The 20600-nt window shown below is 39.4% G+C and overlaps 1 protein-coding gene across 1 annotated transcript in view; it reads left to right on the top strand.

Moving 5' to 3' along the window:
* The first annotated feature begins 224 nt into the window (after nucleotides 1-224).
* The window catches only part of LOC112951948 (parkin coregulated gene protein-like), a 66261-nt gene continuing 45885 nt past the window's right edge, over nucleotides 225-20600 (top strand). Inside the window, exon 1 of the mRNA XM_026044721.1 lies at nucleotides 225-391. Within this exon, the coding sequence (XP_025900506.1) occupies nucleotides 242-391 (150 nt within the window). The 5' untranslated portion in view covers nucleotides 225-241. The remainder of the gene's footprint in view (nucleotides 392-20600) is intronic.

The following is a 20600-nucleotide window of genomic DNA, read 5'->3' as shown; positions in this document are numbered from 1 at the left end:
GGCGGGCGGCGGCGGCCCCGGCGCGCGGCACGGGACCGGACGGGACGGGACGGGATGCGATGGGATGGGACGGGACGGGGGCTCCGCGGAGGGGAGCGGGCACGGGGTGGCGGGACGTGACGGGGGCCGCCGCGTCGCTCGCGGTGACTTCAGCGGCTGAGCCGTTTTCTAACCCTCGCCGTCGGGCTTTTTTTTTGCAGTCTGCACTTGGGCGCTCGTCCGTGGCGGGCGCTGCTGGGAGATGGTCGTGGAGAAGGCGGGTGCGAGCCCGCCGAAGGCCGTGGGTGACAGGCGGCCGCAGCAGCATCAGGAGCCGCTGGGGCACGTGAAGAAAAGCAAGCCGCAGGTCAGCGACGGATTCACCATCAAAGCCATGATGAAAAACACCGTGGTACGTCCGTCCGTCCATCYGTCCGTCTGTGCGCCCACCGTCCGTGCGCCCGCTGCAGCGCCCGCCCGCTGCTCGCCCGTAACCGGTCTGCTCTCACGCGCCCGGGGAGCGTCGCGAGCCCCGGGCGGGCTCAGAGCCTGGCGGGACGGGGTCTGGGAGCCAGGAGACCGTTTGGAGTTGGGCGGTTGCTGAAGTTGCCTTCAGACTTCAGGGAAGTCTGAGTCTTGAGGCAACAGCCCGTGGAGTGCGCGGGGAAACGTGGGTGCCTCAGAGCCCATCGCGTTGGTGCCACCACATTCCTGCCTTGCTTCCTATTGGCAACGCACGTTGTGTTAATGTGGTGGCCAATACAGCACGTAGAATTATGCACAACATAGACATACATACGTAGACATACGTGTAACACAGAACTGGACACAAGGCTTAGCCCCTGGTGYTCAGCAAGCCCTTGGCATGTGGTGCTGTGCTCCTGTGTGGAAACGTGGTCATCACTGATGCTTTGGGGTATAAACTAGGTGTGAATGTCCCTCCGGGTGGCGAGGGCCTGGAAAGCACAGCTCATCTTTGAAATAAGCTTGAAAAACAGTAAAAGGCTTTCACACTACAGAATGCTCAAACTGAAACTCAGCCTGACATTCACCTCAAATTGAAACAAATGCTGGTTTGAAACAAATTTGTTAAGCCAYCAACCTCCCTGTCATTAATTGACCSAGCTTAATGATTTTAGAAATACGCAAGTAAAAATACTGGGACTAGACACTTCAGCATTGTTCTATACTGCTTTCTTTGACTGCTTCTATTAGATATTAGGAATAAAAACATGGTAGTGAAGAAAGCCAATGTTCAACATGAACATGGACAAGCTAGTGTGAACAAATACCTGCTCTTTAACTTCTAGATAGGTTATTGTTTATTTGTTTTCTTTGGGATACAATTCGTGTGGAAAGTCTTGTTTTCTCASAGTTTTTTATTGTAAATATTCCTCTGATAACGTATCAGATGATATGAAATGCATAATTTTCCTTCTTTTACCTGAGCAGTTATTGCAGTCTCTCTAGGCCTGTTGTCTGTTAAAATTAAAAAAAAAAAAAAAAAAAGAAGTCCATTAGAAGTCAATTTTTAAAACAATCTTCAAATTCAAAAAGAATCATATTAAGTCAACATCTTTTCCAATATTAGTAAAATTAAATTAGTAAAATTAAAGCACGCTTAACCTTGGTAGAAGGACTATAAAGCAAAACCAGAGTTTTGCTTTAAAGGTCATCTGCTAGCTTTGTGTTTAATTCTAGAGGTATATGGCATAAACTATAACACTGTGCTAAGTTTAAGGACTAATTTTTAAAAACATTTCCTCTTCTCTATGCAAAATTTCAGTTTTTAGCGATATCTGTTCATGTAATGATAAGTAAAAGATACTTGATTTAGCTTAGAAGAATTAGAGTATTCTGTAAAACATTGAGTTTCAGCAGGATTTGAAGCAGGCTTAAAAAAAAAAAAAAAAAAAAAGACCTTAAGGTTAATCGGAGTTTAAGTCTTCCTTTGAATAATTACAGTCTTAACTTTTGACTGTGACTCTGGCTTTCTAAACATTAGCAGAATGTTAAGCTACCTGGTTCTCTAACTCACAAAGGGGCCRACAAAGCCCTAGTGACTGTCGCTGCCACTAGAGCAGGTCCCGAGCGGGGCCGTCCCAAGCTCCGSTTCCCTGAGCCCTCCTGAGCCCTCCGGCAGCCTCCTCCTGGGCTGCCCTCCCTGCCTGTCCCAGCGCCGTCGTCAGCGGGGCTAACGAAGGTCTGACCCTTTCCACAGAGCCTGCTCATAACTTCTTGCTTAGGAGAGCGTGAAACAGGCCCTGGAGGTCCTGGAAGACTCATAACGCCCGCGCTGTTTCTTGCGAAAGCTCCAGAAGAGGACAGGCAGCCACGGGAATTATTTTTCCGGGGTCAATGCTCAAAATGTTCGGGTAGATTTAGGAATAACATCTCACTGCCAGTCTGTGTCTATGCAGAAGAGGGAGTTCTTTTTGTCTTCTCCAGCAGCTGGTGAATTGGAGCTTCAGATTTACTAAATACTCTCTTCTCAAAGGCTGACATCATAGATGAATTTCTCATGGAAGGCTTAGGGATTGATTGGAGGGTTAAAGGCAGAGAAGACTAACACAGTTAAGGCACAGTAATTCTTCCTGTTAACAGCATGCCAAAGAACAATGTTGTCAGCAATGTGTTTAGCATCTCCAAGTCAAACAACTAGCTACAGGGTTGGTGCAAGTACACAGTGAGGTTTAAACTCTCAGCACAGAGTCTAACAAGTTACCATTATGCGTATGTAGTTGTAAATATTGTAGCAAAGGTTCCAGAATTCTTTGATAGTGCTTGTGCAAGGGGTGTTTTCCTAAGCAATTTTTCACAAAGTCTGTAAAGGATAATGTTGCCTTCCCAAGTCTTTACAGCCAGCAGCCAGCCAGTAATCAGTATAGAGAGACAGGCTCGTGGCAACTCTAGTAGAATATTCAGGTGTTTCCTGAGCTTTGGCATGTGTTATCTAAAAATTATTAAATACATTACTCAATAAAGATTCACCAAAAATTCATTCCTGAATCAAAGAAAATGCTTTGTTATATATAATTTCCTTTATAAAATGAAAATACATACATAACAGTTCAGATTTAGAACTAGATTCAATAAAGCTCTTCTAYACCAACAAGCTAGGAGCAATGCATTTACAGTTTAATTGTTTAATCTTCCAACTGGAGCTGGAAAGCTGTGTTAGGTGCTTTGACTTCACATGTAATCCATGGGTGGAAGTAGGAATAAAACTAAACACTTGAATGCACAGTAGCAAGTAGAAAAATGTTTGTATGTGAATCTGGGCTGCAGAGGTTACCTCTGTTCGCTTCTGAACCTCTCTAAGCAGTTGACTATTCTTCCCTAGAATTAAGGAAAGTTTGTTTTTGGCCTTCTGCTTCTGTGCATGAGAGAATAAATATTATTGTCCCACTTCTGTGGGTGGTAATCTAGTGGTAAAATAGATAGAAGAATGAGATTTTGTTTTCCTGTTAAGAAGAAGAAGGTTRGTAGGGATTTCAGCTCTTTCTCTCCGGCCTTTTAGGAGCATTTCTCAATCAGCTAGGTACAGAGTAGCTGAGGTTGAAAAGATGGTGTAGGAAACAGTCTCCATCTGTCCTGTCTGTTACTGAGCTAACATAAAAATACAGATTTGTAGGGCTAAAACGAGGTAAGGTAGGAAACTCACTAGCCAATGTAGTGTTGTGAATGTATCATCCATGCTGGATGATAGCCTGGGAGCTTTGGTTTCAGAATTGTAGGTCTACTGTTTTGGGCTAGGRTGGGTGTGGTGTTTTCAGAGTTGAATTGGAGCTTAAGACATCCTCTCTCWTGAGTTCTGAGCCAATAAAGCTACAAATTTGTCTTCTTGTTTCTGTTTCTTTTCATGAACCTGGAATACTTCACTGTGTGGAGAAAGGGCTTCACCAGGAAGGGCAGAGTTTGTCTTTTCTCCTTCTGTAGCACTGTTGCGTGCGTGCTCTGTTCTCTTCTGCACCATGTTGTTGTTTGCCTCTGGCCACAGTACTGAATTCAGATCTTCRTGGCCCCGTGCGAAACCAGGAACTTTATTTAGAACATTTCACTATTCCATGTGCACTGCCTGGCAGCAGTGCGAAGCTGCYGTCAGTCGTGGCCTTGTCGTGCCTGCATGCAAGGCATAAAGTGTGATTGTTTCCTAGATGGATTTATAAAGGGAATAATACTAAGAATATTTTGGTTCCTGGTTTGCAAATACCAAAGCAGAGCTATTCAACCTGGGAAAACTTTAGGTTTTAGGCAGGACACACAGCTCCCATCTTCCAAAAGAAGTGTAATTGCTTTAAGGTAAACAAAGGTTATTTGGATTGCAGTTTGGGATTTCCACCCAAATGAGGTTTAATTCTCATTTACAACCTGGCCTGGATTGAGATCTCCGTCTTTGATGTTTATATTCCTCTTTCACACCATAATCTCAATACTGTGTGGTGTGAAGAACTTCTTGGCACTGGATAATAACTCACTGCGAAAGTTTCGTTTCAGCCACAGGGTTCATGTGACTCATTTACCTAGCATTTGATATCCTATTCACATGCATTCATGCTGTGTAACTAGAACTCTGTTATTTGCATTGTAGGAGTAACAGTCTGTAATCATTGTTTTTAAGGCTGTAGGAAAGCGGCTTTTAGAATAACAAGTTTTACCTTTTTTATTAGAATTAAAAGTTTAATCTGAACCAAAATGGGCAAGCAGATGTCAARGTAAAGCCACATTTTGGTGAGGGTTTATTGGGCAAAAATACGTCCGTTTTGCCCTGGAGTGCAGTCCTCTCCATCTCCTATTTCAGACTTTTCTTGCACACAGCCCCTTCCTGTGTGCCTGCGTACACCAGCACTGTGTCGGCAGACCCTGATCTGGCCCTGCCGAACGGTGCCCCTCCGTGTTTCCCCTTTCTCAGGCCTAAGCGCAGCCTTAGGGGTGCAACCAAGAAACGCCTCAGCTCCCGCGAGGCTCCTCTGCCCCACACCGCTCCTGCCCTGGCTCTGCCTCTGCCTTCCCGCCTGATTCCGCACTGTGTGCCATGGAGTTGCACACAAGCTTGGATCCGCTCTAAGGATCACTGAGGTGAACAGAAGTGTCTCGTGAGGGCAGCCTGGGGGCTGGGGAAGCCTCCCCGCCGCAGCGCCGCCGCCTGCATGCAGTTGTGAAGCCTGTTGTGAAAGGGATTTCTAACGGAATCCTTAAGGCAGCGTAAACTTGCAGCACACTCCAAAGGTTTTGTTCTTCACCCCCAGACCTTTATTCTTCCTCCGAGCAACATAAACTCTTGTGGGGCCATGCGGTGAAGTAGGCTGCGATCCTGGTTAAAGCTAAACTAAAAGCAACGCAGCATTTTGTTTCCCAGCYGTGCGGACCCTACCTACAGTTCCGTAACGGGCTAAGCTACCAAGGGAAGCCTGCGGTGAGGCTGCTGAAGTCCTGCCTGCTCCTGCTTCGTGTCTTGTCTCTTCCTTCGTGCTAGGGCTTAGGCAGGCAACTGGCTTGATGAGCTCATTCTCACTTCCATTGTATCCAAACATGAAAAGTTTCCTCTTAGAGGGGTTTTCTTTTATGTATCTTCCAAATTCCTGCTCATTTCTACTGTAATGGCCATATTGGTAACGTAATGCAAAAGTAAGATATACAGGGCAAATAGTATTTAGTAGAAGCGCTATTCTGAGAGCTCCATTTCATATTGTGTTTTTCAGTTATAATTTGTATGATTTAATCATACTACTGTTGATATTTTAAAAGATTTTTTAAATTATCCTTRATTTTTACAAATGTGGGGGATGGCTGACATTTTTCATAGCTACAAGTGAAAAGATTAAATATTCTCAAGTACAAAGAAATCATTGCTGTTTAATTTATGAAAATCTCTAATCTACTGGAATCTCCAGTATATATATATATATATGTATAATTTCATCATGTGAATGAAAATGGAGAACAAGCAGACTATCAGTTCTAATCAATATTATGCTTTTGGTTGACATTTCTTATTGTCTTAAATCACTTCATTTTTTTTCACAATATTTTATAAGGAGAAAAACCTTGAAACATTTAAAATTTCATACATAGAGGAGGTAAATCTAAATTTATTTTAAAACATAATGGCTATGATGTTTCAAGACTCCTCTGCTAATCATTTTTTTATGAACTAATGAATAGATTATGCTCACTGATTATTTTAAATATGGATTGCAGGGACACTTGTCAAATTCAGTTCTGGCATTGAAATAAAACTGTTTTAAACTGCATATTCAAAACTACTATAAAAGAGCAAATGACAGGTGAAATTCTGGTATGTCTCTGAGATAAAAACTCTTACACATTTRGGGACTGATCATACGAATCGAAATCCAACAAGTGAGTATATGAGCACCTTAGTCCTGTGGTACGTGGCGGGAGAGTGAAGGACAACAGGCGTAAGTCGCARTGAGAGGTTCAGGGCATAAGGAAAAGCAGAACATCAAAGGACTRTGAGGATACTAAAGTGCTGGAACAGGTTCCCAAGAGAGGCTGTGCAGTCTCTGCCCTTGAAGGTTTTCAAGACCCAACTGGAAAAGCCCTGATTGGCATGGTCAGATCTTATTTCTGACCCTGCTTTGAGCAGGAGGTTGGCCTAGAGCCGTCCTGAGGTCCTTCAACCCGAATTTTGCTATGATCCTATCTCTTCTAGCATRAGAAGCTGTTTTATGGTCACTCTATGGTTCAGGTACTACTAAAATCAGACAAATTAGTGATGATTAAGTGACTTTTAAACTGGAAGAGGAAACRGTAAATGAAATTTGAGAATTTTCACTCTAAGATGTTTATTGCTTCTCTGAAGATAKCTAATGTGAAGGGGGATATCACATACCACAACTAAGAATATACTTTAAATTTCAGTCAGTCTCCCTTTTCTCCCTCAAACCAGCTATGTAATACCATGTTGCTCTGGGTATTATAGTCAGCTGCAGCATAAACCTAAGGTCGACTGTTATGACTAGAGCAATATGAATAGGCCTGTACCAGAGCCCGGGAGCAGCAGGAGGAACCCACCAGCTGGGATCCCGAGCACRGCTGATTCTCTTTGTAGAGGCTGCTCCAAGAGCTACTGCTGCCAACCACAAATGCTGTGAGTGTCAGAGGCAGCAGGCAGCGTCTGTAGCTGTCAACTTGTCAAGTTGTCCCTTGTCTCACAGACTCCTCGTGTCACCAGTTTAAGTGACTCTAAGTGAGTGAGGATGGACAGAGAAACCTCACAGCATCTACCAGCTCCAGCTGGAGAAAGCAGAGGGAGAACRTTGGGGAAAGATAAGAAGACCTGAATGTCACTTTCCAAAGTGGAGATGTACAAAGAAATATATGCTGCAGAGGATACGAAAGCCCTGCATGATTATTGACAGGGGTAAAATATATTATAAAATACACTATTAATATAAATGTATGATGAAAATTCTTGAATACCTGAAAGAAGCATGGCACAGAGTTGAGGTCCCACATACAAAAATATTGGGAGGAAGAATAGATCTTTATAGTTTTGTTTTTGTGCTTATTTCATTAGTGACCATCRTATTACCAAGATTTTGAGTTACTGGTCAGAAGTGCACAGTGTTCTGTACCAAAGTGATGTAAACACAAACCAATGGGTACGGTACCTTATTCTTCTCCTTGTCTGTCTTGCGTGCGTCAGKTAGCCATTAGTTTCTCTAACAGCCAAACATTCCATCTCATTATTATTATTACACAAAATGAAGAATTCTTTGTGCATAACTTGGACTTACTTGCTTATTCTTGACAATGTGTCTAGCTATTGTCTTCTAACATAGCGATTTTAGCAGATCTTTCAGCCCTTCAATAATTATTTAGATAGGATTTCTTTTCTGTGATTATTTTGTGAGATTTATCTGATTAAATTCATAATTTGTGAAATGAAATATTATTTCCTATGTATTTTTTAAATAAATCCTTTGTAATAACCTTTTAGAGGTATTCTAAAAAGATCCATATACTTTGAATTAGTTTCTTTTTATTGCAAGTCCAAATTTGGATAGAATCGGGAGAGCTTCATTGGGAGAGAGGGAGGACAACTATGTCCTGCGTTTCCAGGACTTCTGTTTTAAGACTAATCATTTGATTAGAAAAAAAATAATAGTCCATTTTAAAACCTGTACAAAAAATAAAATATGCTTCTTTTTTTCTTACTGACCTGTTGCTTTTCATTTAGCCAGACATTTGTGCTCTGCATTTACCGTTATCTGCTGCTCCATGCTCACTTTTCTCTGGCATTCTTTACATATCCTTCAGCTCTCTCATTTTTTTATTCAAATCAGTGATTTTCTCTTGCAATAATGTTCAATTCTTGGGGTGGGGGCAAGTGTTGCATGTGTCTTAGAAACCTTTTAGAAGAGGTACTTATAAAGCTTCTATCTAGGCCTTATTAGAATACCCTGGATATTCATTCTTACTGCCAGAAATCTCTAAGGAATGAGCTCATTATATTTTTAGATTGAAGCTTCGTAGGTAAGACTGAAAAATTATTTTCCAAAGAAGATGTACATATATTAGCTGAATTTTTACATCATTTAGACAATGTTTTACTACCTCATCTCCTGCTCTTCTAATTTGTGTGCCCTTCATTTGTTTTGTCAGGTTTTAGATTAATAGTTTAAGGTCAGAGGAATGATTACTATTGCTTGATTTGTTCTTCTRCATAAAATACCCAATCAAACTCATAATCTTCATTTTCTTCATGAAACGTGTAACTTTTGGTTGAGTTTAAGAAATAACTTTTTTTAGAAAGTCAACCAACCCTAATGTAATGATGATATTAGAGAGTCCAGTGCATCTGGAAGTCATGCTAAGTCACAACGAGAGAGCCTACTTTCCCTGAGAAGGTGCCTGCCAGTTATCAGTATGCATGGATTGTACAGCTAGTCTATATTTATGTATAATCTGGTTTAGAGTAGTTAAATTTCATTGCGTAAATATTTTAGTTAGCCATTCCCTTGCAGAGAGATACTACTTTTAAAAGTCCACAAAAATGATGTTTTATCATTCTTCGGGCTTCTGCTTAAATCCCCCTTAATTCGTGAATATTTTATGAGCTCCTGGTATGCCTTTGGACATACTTAAAATGTGTTCTAATATTATTATTCAGAATAACAATCTTTTCTTAATATTTTATTTGATAGTGTYAGAGGATTTGTGGTCATCCAGTTGTTCATCTAGCATGAAGATTTCAGGCAATGCAATAAAAYTGTATGAAGTTGCACAAATATAATTTGTCATTTAATTTAAAGGAAAAAAAATATGTCAGTAGAAATCACTCAGCTGCACATTCATGTTTGCATGAGATTTCACAAACTCTTTAGTTTAGTGTTACCTGAAAGGAACTTTTGTAGCCCCATTTCTAAAGAGTCTGTTAAAAAAATGTAATTGTGAGTTGACTACTGCCAATACTGTGCCTGCCAGTMCTACACATCATTCAGATGTTTGGGAATTTGTTGGAGAAACTCTTGGGTTTTAAGAGCGTTCTTATTATTTGGGTCATCATTTTCCCTGTCCTCCCTCACCAGTGAGAACTGMAACCTGTTTCCTCTGAGGTGGCTGAAGAGGTGGCCCTTGAGGAGCAGCAGTGGAGCCTTCCGCTAGCTGGTGGTAACAGAGCATGTGTGGAAATGACTTTCAATGCCAGGGCAATCCCTAAGTTGCCATTAGTAAATCTGAATGATAATAATTTGCTTTCAGTTTGATGGTCCAACTGTTGAGCCTTAAAAGGTCTTACATTCCCATTGTGTATTTTTCCCTCTTTTCTCTTATTTGTTGTTCTGCTTCTAGCGAGTGGAACAGAGGAGACTTTTGCTGTTCTAACGCTAAATACGCTGGATTTTTACAGGTTTTAAGTTAGTGCTCTTCTAACACAGTTAACAAGGAAGCTTATCTGGTGGCATATTTAGCACTTACATGTCTAAGCGCTTCTGAACTTATAAAATAGAGGCAAAATGTTAGTTCTCATTACGGAAACAGTCGCTCAAAAAGCAGCTCTATCTGTGATTCATGTATGACCTTTTCTGTTTGAAGTTGCTCATAGGTCCCAAGGTGTAACAAATTATTGGATTGTTTGCTTTGGTTTTGCCTAAAAGCTTCTGCAGAATCATGTTTTGCTGGTTGCACTGTAATGTTCAGTGATGATTTGTGGTTTGATTTTTTTAATTAAGAAAGACAGCATATACAAGCTTCATAATGTTGTAATGCATCTTAAACAGCTTGCTCATGTGAGACTTCAAAGTTATGAAAATTTCATGTATGAATCCATCACTGACTGACTGAGAAATACCTGATTTTGATGTTTTTAATGCTAAATGTCTGAGCCCATAAAGAGGGCTAAATATTTGAAGAGACACCGATGCAAGTTAGAAAACCACTTTTGTGGTATGTTTTTGAGAGCTCGATAGGGTTWAAGAGAACAGACCGACTGCTGATGCTGAACAATGTCACAGATTTCGCTGTGTAAGTACTTCTGAATTAGAAAGCTACTTACTGAAAGATGCAACCCATGAACAAAATTTCATCTTTCTTCAAGTCTGTTTAAAACTCACCCAAACCATTACTCCTTCAAGCTATTCCAAGCTAACTAGAGGGCTCAGCTGAGATCCCAGCTTCCTGTAGTTAGAGATGTGTGAGTAGTGCTACCCAGGGCTCGTTTGCTTCCTTAAGCTGCAGTATCTTTTCTTTCAATCTCACCTACTCAGGAATTAAGGATAAGGCCCAAAATGAAGTACTCCGAGCAGATGAGTAAATTCTACACAGAGTCTGATTGAAAAAAATCAGTCCAAAAAGCCATCCTTCCAGTGCCTGCCTAACCCTGAAGACAACCTCTGTGAACATCTAAGAAATCTTTGACTGAATGTGTGGCAAGAAGAGAGAGTGGTTTTCTAAGTCCTTCGATTAAGTGATTTGTTTTTGTCTAAATTGATGCTGTGATGCATCTGCTCAGGCTCACTCTCAGTCTTGAAAGGTTTGATCCAAATGACAGCTGTGAGTGTAGCAGAAAATACAACAGATACGTGTGATCTCCTTGGGAAAGAAAGTTAGAGGTGTTTCATTGACATTTTTGTAGTTGTTTTATTTTTCTTTTTTTGATATTTTTCTTCTGTTTGGAATGCAGTAATTGCTTTTTCAACTTCACCTTTAACTTTAGAAAGYCTAAATGCAAGTTGTCTTAGTCCTAACTGAACAATCTTCCCAGTAGATGGGAGGGAGCTGCCTTTCGTTCCTAGTTCTTCTGAAGCCTTGATTCTTCTGGGCACACTGGGCAAAGATGGTCCTGTAGCAGCCTGATCTGGGCACCTGCTGGGAACTCAAAGCAGCAAATCTGACATAATTGTGGATTAAAGGGAGAAATGAACTCAGGCACCACCAAGTCATGCACCTCCCAAGCACGTAATCTAAATCCTAGATAAATATGCAAAAAAATCCAAAAACTATTTAAGGGGACATTATTGACAGTAGTTCAGTTTTCAGAAGAGAATTTCAGGGTCTAGATTTATAATAGGCAGTTATTTCTGTTTTAAACCTTTGATTCAAGTGACAGAACTCTGAAGAGAAATGGAAATTCCCATATATCCCCATACTCAGCATTTTGATGGGCTACCTTCTCTTCTTTCTCAGAAGAGAATTGTCTTTGTGAATTGTTGTTTAGGAGTCTYTTATCTTCTCACCAGTGGTGTAATGAGCATGGGCTTAAGTAACTGTCCCTGAAAAGGAGACACAGGGCACCAGGCCTTGACATTCCCTCATAATCAGCAAACATTTCACAAAACTTGAGGCCCCCGGGTTCAGTGTCAGCAACAGAGTAGGAGAAAAGTATCCGCCAAAGGATTTATTTTAACATTCCCTTTGCTTGCAAGGAACAGAAACTGATCAGAATGATCATTTTGGAATATACTTCTAAAGAAAAGAAATATTTTGGAAATGTCATTGGAAAGTGGGACTTTCTGAAATATCTTCATGGTTCTTGTGTTTTAAGAAGGACTCTCTAAAGCTGTCTAGTATTTACAACTAACCGTTGGAAACTTGGGCTACTGCATGAAAAATCACGGGGTGCTAATGAAGTTGCACTGAATCCTTCAGTGAGCAGCATCAGGACTAACAAAGCCTGATGTCTTGYCGGTTTTTGTTTTCTGGTTGATTAGTCTCAAAATGAAGATTTTCCTCCTGGTGTTTAATAGGGTATTTGGTGTGTAATAAAATGAGAGAGAAGCCTCTGAACTGGAGCCCTTTGGAGCGCTCCTCTCTGTCCTCCACTCGTTTCCCAAATCAGGCAGCTTGTCACGCTAGGGATCTACCTTTGCCTTAGATTCAGTTGAAAATCTCAAGGGGTATATACAGCATTATGGAGACTGAATGGAGGCAAGCACAGCGACAGCGTCCATACCGTGAGCTTTATTTCCACATGAATCTCTGGTAGAATGTGTAGCCACGTGTGCTCTTTCCATTTGCCGTAAAGAAAATGAGATTATGAACTAAATAAAACTGAAGGGCTGTAGCCACAGGAGTGATTAGTAGAAGCAAGAAAAAGATTGAGTTCCTTTCAAACAGAAGCCAGTCCTTGAAAATGAAGCAAAAATCCACGAACACCTAAGATGAGCTGTGTTCTGTAAACGTAATGTGGAAATCAGTTGTGTCTCCTAGACCTCGGCTTGGAATGGCCGGAACATGAGCGACTTGACTCATTTCCACACGCAGTAAGGGAGTGCGTGGCATCGTTGGAGGTGACAGSAGAGCACATTAGCAGGACGGTGCAGAACAGCCTGCACCAACACGACTTCTGATGCACATCTGTTTCACAGAATCACAGCATCACAGGATGGCTGAGGTGGGAAGGGACCTCTAGAGATGCTCTACTCCAACCCCACTGCTCCAGCAGGGACACCCAGAGCACGGGGCACATGCTRTAAAGACAGAGGATGGACACCTCTGCCTTCTAAMTTCCAGCTTTAGTCTTAGGTATTATTCCTGTTATTCTTTAGGTGTTATTCCCGTGACTAAGATTAAAGAATCAGTTTGAATGTTGTGAACACATTAATTTCACTGGAAAGATAAGGCTTATTTAAGAAACACTTCTCAAACTGCCTTATATGTCTTCTAGAAATAGGCATTGTAAACGAAGCAAGGTAATCATGAAAGAAACCACTTTGCTTGCAGAGAGGCAGTAAARGGATTGCGACTACAAAGTTACTAATAAAATTAAACATTTTACTTGTATTGGACAGTTTATTGCATATAAACATTTTTGCAGTATTCGTGAAAGCCAGCTTTGCAATTATAAGTTCTTATAAATAAAATAGAATTAAGTGATAGATAAAATGTCTGGAAGAACCTGTTGTTTTGTATATAAACCAACTGTCTATATTTGCAAATGACTAAGAATAAGACCAAAACAGTTTGGGTTTTTTTTTTCAGTATTCATTAATATATAGTATAGTTTTCCAATTTATGCAATCTATAYGAGTACACTTGTGAGATGAGGTTTCCTTATGTAAGCAAAGAACAATTTATAATATAGAAGTGCCACTTAATTTCCCAGCTTTTCTGTACCACACTCTGTCTTGGGAAGAGTAATAAAAGGAATTCTTGCAAGAATAGTTATTTTATGGAAAATTACTATTAGAAAACTTATTTTGTTTTCAGTGATAGAGATAAAATGGTWTGAATGGTAGAGATAAGATGGTATCATGGGATAATAAATTCTTCCCGCATTGTAAAAAATCCATTTTGTATTTTCTTTAAAGCATTTATTCAGTGAGCTGTGAGTTCAGTTAATAGACTTATAGAACATAAATATTTAGTGACAACTTTAATTTATTCCAAGGTACTTGTTAAAAACTCATGGCGAAGGCCATGAGAATTTTTATAGCTTTCAGGAAGCTGGGACTTTTCTCCTGGTATGAGACTTTGTATTGGATATTTAATTTAGCTTTCATTTAAAATATCGTTCTTTTTCCTTAGCATTCTGAACGGATCCACATTCTGTGTTAAAATACTACTTTTTAATGCCTCTATATGTTTTCAGTGGGCTGCCAAAATTGAATCAAACTGGTAGGTGTGAATATAGCATATAGTGTGTATTAGTCTGCCTGATAAAGCATATCCTTTCCAACACAGACCCGGGAAAAGTAAGATAAACAGGTACCTCATCAACCTGATCAGCAGCGTTTGATCCTGAGTGTCTTCTACCTGTCGTTCCTTCCTGGCATCACACCTTCCTAAGAGTTCAGTCATTTTGAACCATGACCAGGTTATAGACTATAGGGCAGCTGTCCATGCTTGCAGGAATGACACAAAATAAGGAACCTACTAGTTTCTGTTGGCACTGACGTCTGTATTGCCTCAAGATCTCTCATAAATTTTGGGTTAAGTAGAGGAAGAGATCGAACCAGTTCTCATACCCTGAGCCACGTAAAAGCTTTTAGTATGGGAAAGAAAGAACCCATCAGAATTGCCGTGAAGCCGAGGGGTGGGAAATGACCTCTGCAGTTCAGAGTGACTGATTCATTTCTGCCAATCTCCCAGGCAAGTCCCGGGGACCTTGTGTGCTTCAGCATCAAGCACTGCTGATAGGTGTGAGGAGGTAAGTGTGGGTGCCTTCCTCTTGCAGGCACAGAGAGGAACAGGCCACTGGCAAGTGTAACCCACTCTGCATGGTATAACCAAGTCTGAAAGCCCAACTGTGCAGATTAGGATGATTGGCAGAGAATTCAAATTCTCTAGAAGAACATGGTTTTGGGTTTTTTTCCTAATAATTTGTATGGTCATTTTTCCCAAATATTTAAAGCTATATTAGGTAGTGCCTGAAGACAAGTTTCTTCAACCTGCATATAAGCACTCAATTATTTCATGTTGTTTTAAAACATGTGCTTATGTATGGCAATTATATTAGGTTGCTCAGGGTATTGTTCATCCAGGTATTGCATGTCGCCAAGGAAATTTGGACGATATTTTTAATCTTTTTTTTGACTATGAGAGAGTACTTTTGACCAGTGAGCATTACTATATTTGCAGTTAGTTTATCTTGATTCATATCTTGAAATCTGTTTTCATACCTTTTGGATATATGATAACTGCAATGTTTTAAAGCCAACCTATATAAGGCATTTTCAGATATAAGTATGAGAAAATGTGCATGCAATCATAAAATTCATCTTTTTTTGTTCCTTCACCAACTAATGCAGCTATACCGAAAAAATAGATCATTATTAAGTGTTTTTAAAGACCTTTCTATTTTAGCATAAAATTGATATAAGAATATTTACTTCCCTGAATTATAAATTCTTGAAAAGGGCTCATAATGGGAAAACGTAGCAGTTCCCTCGTGTTAGAGTCTTCATTCATATTTTTGCAGGTAAGGGGGGAACTGCTAGCAGCCCTGATATCGATAACATAACCTCTCCCATCTTTACATTCTTTTCTTTGAAAAACTGTCACATTTGCAGGATTTGTTGCAGCRCTTTAATTTGGTGTAAGAAAGGCCATCATGCTATGGTGTATATTTCATAAGAAGAAATCCTGTTGAGCTTTTGCTGAAATAGAAACTGTTGACAGTTGTCTCATTTCCTTTTTTTTTTTTTCTTGCATTTTACAGCAGAACTAGGGCCTAATAATAGAATAGTACTGCATAATCATTATGCCTTCTCTGACAAGATGAGTGCTACAGAACCCCCTGAGCTTTACGTCTTTACATACATACACGCACAYACACRCACACACACACACACACACACATTTAGTTATAAGTAACCTGGCCAAGCTGGCCCTTCTTCAGAAGTGGCCTTTACCAAACCTGACCCAGCTCTTCGCAGAAGAAATAGAGCTGGACTCCAGCTCCCCACAAAGGCTTCCCCCACCTTGAGCATTTTGTTCCTCCATAGAGTTTCTCTTCCTTTCCCTCCCAGCCCGCCTGGTGACACAGGCACCACATCATCACAGACCTGTCTTGATATCAGTTTGGGAAAGTTGTAGACTGACTGGAAGAGAAAAGGAGAGCAGAGTAGATTCTTATATTTGCCACTGTTAGTTCACTTTTTCCATTCAAAAAGAGCAATGGATTGCATATGAACAACTACTGGTTCAGTTGTAATGTGCACCAAATTTAGGGAACAGCAGCTATCAGGTTGCCCATGCTTAATTGCTGCTTCTTTATTCTTTTAAAGTATGCTATAATTTTGAAAAATGTTATAGAATACACAATTTTATTAGTATCTGTGTCTCATCCAGTCGTTAGGATAGATGCAGGAGGGTCAGAAATGAGACTGCATGTGGAACATTAAATTTGCTATTTTTAGATTAGCACTTTATTTTGAAACATTAATGATTTTAATTAATTAAATTAATTTTAAAATCTTTTGCTTGATCCTTGTATATAGAAAAATCCAACTAATTCTAATAAGCAGATATCTGGAAAATTAATATTTAAGAATAGTATATAGGTCAGATATATCTTCATTTCAATCACTTGAGGAAATTATTCTTGCTAAAATTTATTTGACCATAAAATCCTGATAATAATCAACAGTGCTTAACAAAGGATATCATATCATAAATATCCTTATCTAGCTTTATTTACCCTTGTTGAGCCCATGCACGTAATGAAGCCATAGCAAGAATTTCTAGCTGTAAAATTCTAAGACGTTTGGCACTGTGAACAAAACAAATTTTAGAGAGCATGATAGAGATCCTATTATAAAAACGTTATTAGTAGGCATAACTCAAACTCATTATGGTGAGGACTACCCTTCCTTATACTTGCATTCCTTACTATATCAAGATTATAGTTACATTTATCAAATTACAATACTTATGAATTTTGCACACCCACTCCAGTGAAACTTGCCTACTGCTTTTTTTTGCATTCAGTTTTATCTAATTATGTTTATGATTCATACTAATTACAGTGTATGCTCCTTGCTAATGTTCTTATTCCATTTTTGCTCATTAGTTCTCAAGGGGCAAACTGAGAAGCAAGAAAAAAAGCTTGAGCAAGATGCCTGCCCTTTCTTATGCCTCAGTCCCTTCTCACAGGTTTTACAATTATGTTCTCCTTCCACCTTCTCAACTTTGCTGCATGTTCAATCTTTTCTCCATCTGGCTGTAGGAGGGTTATCTTCCTCATCTAGAAGGTTACCTTCCTCATAGTTAAAGAACATAACACCGTTGCCTATGTTCTTTAAAATATTCTTCCAAAATATGTTTTGTTTGTCCAACAGAACTCATTTCTGCCTTTTTCAGCCTGGTTTCCCAAAGAGAAGGGAGAAAGCTACTATGTCAAAAGACACAGGTGCTGTTGAGCATTGTGGAAGAGAAGACAAAATGGTAGGAAGGTTTGTTTTGCTCCTCTCCCTCTTCCTAGAAGGCTTTGTTTTTAGAGGTGGTCTTTGTAGAAATACTTACGGTTGCCCTTAAAAGAGACTGTGTGCASAGGAAGATTATGATACCCACAAGCCAGTGCTTGTGGGTTAAAATCTAAGGTACTACAAATTTCCATCAAGTTTTGAGGACATACAAGACCAAAGAACATTTAGTTGTCTTGGATTTATTTCATTGTCTTTTGAAGATACACATAAAGATACATCACACAAGATTCTTTGCAGATATTTACGGCTTTCCATCTATCAAGAAGCAATCATAATTGTAGTTGCAGTCTGCAGTTTTTCTTTCTTCTGTTGCTTCTTAGCAGTTAATGTAAAACTATTTGATGTATATTAATGTTACAAGTTGAGTGAAAAAAAGCAGTTGTTGAATCCTAAATTAAAAATTAAATTATATGTTTTGTATAAGTCATTTTTTTTAAACCAGATAGGCAGTTTATATACTAGGAATATATTACTCTCTAAAATATATTTTCTTGAGGTCTTAAAAATAGTCACTAAAAGAAGAAACCCTTGGTTGACTGAGTTGCCAAATAGGCGATTAAATTAATTTTCTCTAAGAATATTAACTCCACATAGATGCATCCAAAAGGAGGAGTAAACAATTACGTTTATTCTCAGAAAAGACATCTTTCTTTGGTTATATTTTTCTTCCCTTATTTAAAAGATAAGAGATATGGAGAATTCTAAATTAAGTTTATTTTTCTTCATCAGAGGCATTGAAGTGTTTTTATTAAAATGTTTTCTTTTTTTTTTATGCTTTGATATAGTTTTATAAGATAGGTTAATAATAATGTAAGTTAGGAATATTTTAGTTCCTAAATTTTTTTTATCTATACATAAGTGGAGATAAGGAGGATTTTTCATAAGAAAAATCACATAAAAGCAAGAATTCTATTGTTGGATTTGTTTCCATGATTACAACCGACTGCAGTTTAAAAATTTCAAAGCTGTTGTGTGGAAAAAAAGAAAAAGAAACCAATAATATGGTTCCTGTAGCTGAAAATTTGGGGGGTTGTTTGTTCAATTTTTCCAGTTTGAAAGATATGCTTTCAATTTCTGCCCTTGTTTCTAAATTCTGAGTTACAGATCTGAATCTATTCCTAATTTTTGAGGCAGTTCTTTAAATTGAAATATTAATACATAAATGGGCAACATAAAAAGCTATAGCCCAACTCTGCAACCTATAGTTGTTGATTCTAAGGAAGTCTACTTTTTTCTCTCTCTCTTTGACTTGTTGGTATTACTGCTTTTCTTAAAAAAATACAGGAAAGAGGAAAAATAGATTTTCTGCCATTCCATTGACCCTAAGCCATTTAGAATACATCTGCCTGGAAGTAAAGTTAATGATTGCTTTTCACATTTATCAAAATATTGGAATTTTGAGGATACCAAACGAGTGCCCATTTGGATAGCTCTCTTCATTTGATATCCCATTTTTAGGTCACTGGTCAGGGATCTCAGGTAATTACCTTCACTGTGATTTCTGGTGTTGCTAAACATCCAGAAGTTATGATCTCTAATGGTCTTTTACCTCCCTGTCATGGTGAAAGAACAAACTTCAATTAGTTTTTAGATCTAATTTCAACTTGCTGTTTCATAGCAAGTCTTGAAATAGCAGTCATCCACACAGATCTCTTCTTGACGGCTTCCAGAGGCTAATTACACCCCCGACACTGGGGTGCACATTATGCTGATAACGAAATTGCCTGGCAGGCCACGCTTATGACGTTTGGGAGACCTAAAAATGCAAGAAAGAAATCAAGAGCTTTTTCCTTCTTTCCACAGCTAACACCCTACTAAAGGACTATGATTAACATAACGAGTTACGGTGGTAGAGATTTATGCAAACTTTCAAAAGATTCATATGGATTCCTATAGCTTTCTTTATTATTTGGGGAGCTGCCATAGCATACGTAGTTCTCTGTAATATTTCCTATTAATTTGTTATGGGATAACATGACTTACTGGGAAGTAAAATACATCACTGTATTATTCATATGTTCCCAGGATTTATTCTTTCCGATTCAATCACAAGAGCAATGTATGTGACTGGCACTTCGCCAGCAAGAGTCCTAGTCTTGAGTCTGTTTTACTCTGTGCTGATGGTTTCATATCATTCCTGTCTGAAAAGCTCTGTGGTTCTGCATTGCCTCTGAAACCAGATAGCAGATACTGCTAAATTAGGCATTGAGGTCATTATGAGGCGTTGTGAATGCAAGAGCGGACATAGACTGCACCCTGCGTTTCAGGCTCTTGATCTTCAGGGAGCAATGCAGAATCTGCAGCTTCATGCCTGAGCTCCCTGTCTAAAATCCTTGAGGAGAAGGGGCCTCAGCGAGGCAGTCGGTGGAACTCGACAGGGAATGCCTGCTCGATAGGGAATGTGAAACACATGGTGTGCCAGGAATCTCAGCATCATGGATACATCATCTGTGGCTCAGAGAGACCGGGAGCTACCTCATCYGCTCGGAATCAAGGGAGTGACGTGTTTTTCAGGGTTTCCAGCTCTTACCAGTATTCCTTGACTGAATTTGGCCAGGACTTGTTCCCTGAGCTGCTGGCCTCTAGTACAGAGATGTTGAGATAATTTGGCCACGTAACAGAAGACATAAATACGATTCCCTGCTCAGGCTTAGGAGATTCAAATCCACTCTTCCCACAAAAGAGTCCATACATATAAATGTATATTCCACTATTCCTGTTGCTTTCTGATTTTCATGTTAAGTGAGATGGTGACCAGAAAGAACAGATGGCAGCTTTTACATTTGGAGGGAGATGCTACATTGCTAGAAACTAATCTCTACTCCCCCAGCCCCACCAAAAAAGAATAGTTTTTTTGCTGACTTAGTTCACTAAAGCAGCTTAGCACAGTCAGATCTAAGGCAAGAAAGGAAGAGGGAACACTGTGCCAAGGATAATGCTCCTGTGGCCTCACAGCAGTATGTGCTGGAGCATATTGTGACTTAGAAAAGTATATATATTTACTTCTGTCATTGTGCTATTCTCTGTCCTTTTGTAACAGTGTTGATATCAGGGTTTTCAGAAATAACCAACAAGCTAATGACACTATAAATTACTTGGATTTCACTTTAAGAAAATCAAAGAAAATATGCGGCATAATGGTTCTAGAAACACAAACACATTAAAATAATGAAATGGCGGGTAAGTTGSTACTGCATAACTGTTTGATTCCTAGTATCTGCATTCTTT

Source organism: Nothoprocta perdicaria, unplaced genomic scaffold, assembly GCF_003342845.1.
Source record: "Nothoprocta perdicaria isolate Ctin4 unplaced genomic scaffold, notPer1 scaffold_38, whole genome shotgun sequence".
NCBI classification, from domain to species: Eukaryota; Metazoa; Chordata; class Aves; order Tinamiformes; family Tinamidae; genus Nothoprocta; species Nothoprocta perdicaria.
Note: the sequence above shows the minus strand (reverse complement) of the source record. Positions and strands in the feature narration are given on the sequence as shown.